The 5,086-nt window shown below is 42.2% G+C and overlaps 1 protein-coding gene across 1 annotated transcript; it reads left to right on the top strand.

Annotated features, from left to right (window-relative positions):
• The first annotated feature begins 1,206 nt into the window (after positions 1-1,206).
• On the top strand, positions 1,207-4,857 carry DSEL (dermatan sulfate epimerase-like). Its single transcript, XM_009698684.1, has one exon. The coding sequence runs from the start codon at positions 1,207-1,209 to the stop codon at positions 4,855-4,857; it is 3,651 nt and encodes a 1,216-aa protein (XP_009696986.1).
• Positions 4,858-5,086: the final 229 nt, after the last annotated feature.

The raw sequence follows: 5,086 nt of genomic DNA, 5'->3' as shown, positions 1-5,086 counted from the left end.
GGGAAAGGCGAAATAAGGCGAGCTTAAGCAGCCCATCCGAATTTCTGTTTTGCCAAAGAGAAATTTTGTAGAACTTTGAAAATGCTCCTTTTATTTTTTTCTTTAAATTTCTGTCAAAAGAAAGGTGTATTAACTCATCCTTCTGGGAAAGTTAGCAGTACTTGGTTACCTTAAGTACTTTAAATATGTTCTGACACCTATTCAGCTTCAGAGAACTTTTGTTTCTCTTTCCACAGAAAGAGCCAAGATGCAAAGTGGGAGGAAACCCGAAACTGCACTTTTAACAAAAAAGCGTTGGCTTTCTGCCTCTCTCACGTGTTTTGCTTTTGCTTCCTAAGGGAAGGAGCAGGATTATCTGAATCACTGAGGCAAAATTTGGGCATCCTTTGGCTGAAGATAAGATGAAAGAAGACTTGAAAATATGTCGATACTCTGTGACTATTAATTCAGACACGTTTTTCACAAACGGAGGGGAATAGTGGTTAAAAGCACTGCCGTTTAATCAAAAGGAGCTAATGGAGGATCTGTGCTGATTATTTTTTTTATTGTTATTATTATTTTTTTGTCCTTCTCACTCTTCCGTGAGTCCCAAAAGAGAAAGATGGAAAGGGTGCCTGTGGTAATTGAGATGAGGTGAAGGCTGAAGACAACAACTTCGGTTTTGGAGCCTCTTTTCCAAGTGCTGTAAATTCCGTGTTTCATCAAATATAACACATTGTTTTGAATAAATTGTATCATTTTGTGATCAGTGGAGTTTTTGTCAGCTCTAGAAGTGGAATTTGATCCGATTGAAAGTTTTTTTTAAAAAGTAAATGTTCGACTCCAATTCCTTTTTCCAAGTCAAGTTTTTCAAGTTATCAAGAGAGAGTGTTTCATTGTCAACCTATGTTTGATATGCATATCTTGGAGATTTTTTCTTTTTCCTTAATTTTAGTATTTATGCTGTAGTGGTGTGTTTGAGAAAAGTGTGAGCAGGCAATGCACCCGAGATGTAAGTTTTCGAGAGCCTTGTTATTTCAGTGTTGTAGCTCAGGTTACAAGTAATCCAAGTATAGGTTAGAATGCACAGTACCCGCTAAGTCATTTCTCCCCAAAAATATGCCTCAAGATGTTCGTTTTTGTACCAACTGGATCAAAGTTTGGTATCTGAACATTGGGTTTTGTTAGGAAATGCATGCCTGGGGAAGAGGAGCTGCCTAATGGATCATGGCTCTGATGTTTACGGGGCATACTTTATTTCTAGCATTAATGATGTTTGCTGTCTTCACTTTTGAAGAATCCGTAAGCAATTACTCTGATTGGGTGACTTTCATAGAAAATGTCGATCAATATGAAAAACAGCAACTCGAAGGTCTTAGTGCTGAGCAGAAGCTGAAAAAATCAGTTCTTCATCCCAGCTTGTATTTCGACGCCGAAGATGTTCAGGCGCTGAGGCAGAAGGCTCATACGAGCCATTCGCACCTATTTAGAGCCATCAGAAGCGCCGTGACGGTGATGCTATCCAACCCGTTATACTACCTACCTCCACCCAAGCACGTTGATTTTGCTGCGAAGTGGAATGAGATTTACGGCAACAATCTGCCACCTCTAGCATTTTATTGTTTGCTGTGCCCCGAAGATAAAGCTGCGTTTGATTTTGCCCTGGAATATATGGATAGAATGGCTGGCTACAAAAACTGGTTGGTTGAGAACGCGCCTGGAGATGAAGTGCCACTCGGTCACTCCCTAACAGGATTTGCCACTGCTTTTGACTTCTTGTATAATTCACTGGAAGATGAGAGAAGGCAAAAATACCTGGAGAAGATATGGTCTGTAAGCGAGGAAATGTATGAGTACTCCAAGGTCCGTTCCTGGGGAAAGCAGCTTCTCCATAATCACCAAGCAACCAATATGCTGGCTTTGCTTATTGGGGCTTTGGTTGCCGGGGTGGACAAAGGATCTCAGGCAAATATTTGGAAACACGCTGTAGTTGACGTGATGGAGAAAGCGATGTTCCTGCTCAATCATATTGTAGACGGGTCTCTGGATGAGGGAGTAGCTTATGGGAGTTACACAGCCAAGTCAGTAACCCAGTATGTTTTCCTGGCCCAGCGCCACTTTGGTATTAACAACTTGGAGAATAACTGGCTCAAAATGCACTTCTGGTTTTACTATGCCACCCTATTACCAGGCTTTCAGAGGACTGTGGGCGTAGCGGATTCTAATTACAACTGGTTTTATGGTCCCGAGAGCCAACTGGTTTTCTTGGATAAGTTTATCATGAAGAACGGAGCTGGCAACTGGCTGGCGCAGCAGATTAGAAGACACAGACCGAAGGACGGGCCGATGGTGCCGTCCACAGCACAGAGGTGGAGCACGCTGCACACTGAATTTATATGGTACGCTGCTGAGATCGCTCCTCAGCCGCCTCCTGGCTACGGTACTGCTAAAATGCATGTGTTTCCTAACTGGGGAGTGGTTACTTACGGGGCTGGGTTGCCAAACAGTCAGACAAACACCTTCGTGTCCTTCAAGTCTGGGAGACTCGGTGGACGTGCTGTCTACGATATTGTTCACTTTCAACCGTATGCCTGGATTGACGGCTGGAGAAGTTTCAATCCGGGACATGAACATCCTGATCAAAACTCTTTCACTTTTGCTCCCAATGGACAGGTGTTTGTATCTGAGGCCCTTTATGGACCTAAGCTCAGCCACCTGAACAACGTCTTGGTCTTTGCTCCATCGCCTACCAGCCAGTGCAACCAGCCTTGGGAGGGACAGCTTGGTGAGTGTGCCCAGTGGCTGAAGTGGATTGGTGATGAGGTTGGGGACTCAACTGGAGAAGTTGTGACAGCCTCCCAGGCTGGAGACATGATGTTTGTGAGTGGTGAGGCGGTGTCCGCTTACACATCGGCGATGAAATTGAAAAGCGTGTATCGCGTCTTGCTGCTCTTAAATTCTCAGACGTTGTTAGTAGTAGACCATATCGAGAAGGAGGAAGACTCTCCTGTTAATTCTGTCAGTGCCTTTTTTCATAATCTTGACATTGATTTTAAATACATACCCTATAAATTTAAGAACAGATACAGTGGAGCTATGATGGATGTGTGGGATGCCCACTACAAGATGTTTTGGTTTGATCATCATGGGAGTAGCCCTGTTGCTAGGATACAGGAGGCAGAACAAGCTGCTGAATTCAAAAAGCGATGGACTCAGTTTGTAAATGTTACCTTTCCAATGAAAAACACGCTTACAAGGATCGTTTACCTTTTCTATGGCCCATATGTCAACGTTTCTAACTGTAGACTCGTAGATAATGCAAAATCTGGATTTCAGATTTCACTCAGTGTCAACAACACTGAAAATACCATCTCTGTCGTGACCGAATATCAGAATTTAAAGACAAGGTTCGATTACTTGGGATTTGGTGGTTTTTGCAAAGTAGTTCATGAAAACAAAGTGACCAAGTTTGGTCTAGGTACTGAATCTGTGAAAAAGGAGATGAAAATTGATAGGGTGGTTTTCCCATTTGGATTCAAAGTGAACATAATTGCAGGGTTAATTTTGGGTGTTAGTCTGGTCATACTGGCTTTTCAGTGGCGGTTTTACATATCCTTCGGTAAAATGTTGCGTTGGATCCTGATTCTGGTTGTCACGCTGTGGCTTATTGAACTGGTGGATGTGTGGAGCGTGTGTACTCAGCCCATCTGTGCAAAATGGAGCAGCGACATGACAAGGCTAGAACATGATAAAGGCAATAAAGCCAAACAGTTAGAAGGAAACCCCGTTGTTTTGCCAGATGTTATCATTACTTCACTTCCCGCTTCTGGTGCAGAAATTTTAAAACAACTGTTTTTCAATAGCAGTGACTTCTTATACATCAGGATACCTACACCCTATCTCGAAATTCCCGAGACTGAATTTGAAATCGATTCCTTTGTAGATCCGTGTGAATGGAAGGCTTCCGATGTCCAGAATGGTCATTTTCGTCTTATCCAAGGGTGGCTTCAATCTCTAGTTCGAGGCACAAAGTTACATTTACAAAACCTTCGTTTATACGAAGCCAGCAGAAGTAAAATTGCTCAGCATTCTGCCATAAGCAAAGACAAAAAGAGAAGATCCAAAAAGAGAGAATCTCTGTCGGAGCAAAGAAGCAGGGCAAGAGGGAGTCAAGATAAAGATGCTGAATATATTAGGGAGCTGAGAAGACATCTCCTCTATTACCCTAATGCACGACCTGTGCTTAGTTTAAGTAGTGGGAGCTGGACATTAAAGCTTCCCTTCTTTCAGGAAATCCTAGGACCGTCAATGAGGGCGTTATATGTCGTGAGGGACCCACGGGCCTGGGTCTATTCAATGCTGTACAAAAATAAGCCAAGCCTTTACTCCTTGAAAAATGTTCCACAACACTTGGCTGCAATGTTTAAAGGGGAGGATGGTAACGGAAAATGTAGTTTAAATGAAGGCTATGCCTTTGAATACGAATCATTAAGAAAAGAACTTTCAAATTCTAATTCAAACGCTGTTTCTGTGTTGTCCTATTTGTGGCTAGCAAACACGGCAGCAGCACTGAGAATAAACGGGGACTTGCTGCCAACAAATTATCAGCTGGTCAAGTTTGAAGATATTGTGAGCTTTCCTCAGAAGACGGCTGAAACAATTTTTGCCTTTCTTGGTATTCCTCTTCCTCCGGCTAGCTTAAACCAAATATTATTTGCCACCTCCACCAGTCTTTTCTATCTTCCTTATGAAGGGGAAATTTCACTAAGTAGCATTCATGCCTGGAAACAAAACATGCCCAGTGAGGAGATTAGACGGATTGAAGATATCTGTTGTTCTTTAATGGACCACTTAGGATACCCAAAGTTTATAGAATAAATGCTGCCGGTCAGCAGAAATTTGCACTAATGATCTCAGACTCCCAATTTGTGGATAAATATTAGAGAAGTTTGTTTATTCTTGTAAAATGTGTACAGTCTGCTAATTTCAGAGAGGTTATTTTAAGAAAAAGATAGTTCTTCTTGCAACTGTGGATTTTTGCTTTTGGTTTGGTTTGGTTTTAAAAAAACCACCTGGTAACTACTTTTGCTGCCTTTCGAATAAAGCT

The sequence above is a fragment of the Cariama cristata genome, unplaced genomic scaffold (genome assembly GCF_000690535.1).
Source record: "Cariama cristata isolate BGI_N322 unplaced genomic scaffold, ASM69053v1 scaffold10184, whole genome shotgun sequence".
Classification (NCBI taxonomy): domain Eukaryota; kingdom Metazoa; phylum Chordata; class Aves; order Cariamiformes; family Cariamidae; genus Cariama; species Cariama cristata.
Note: the sequence above shows the minus strand (reverse complement) of the source record. Positions and strands in the feature narration are given on the sequence as shown.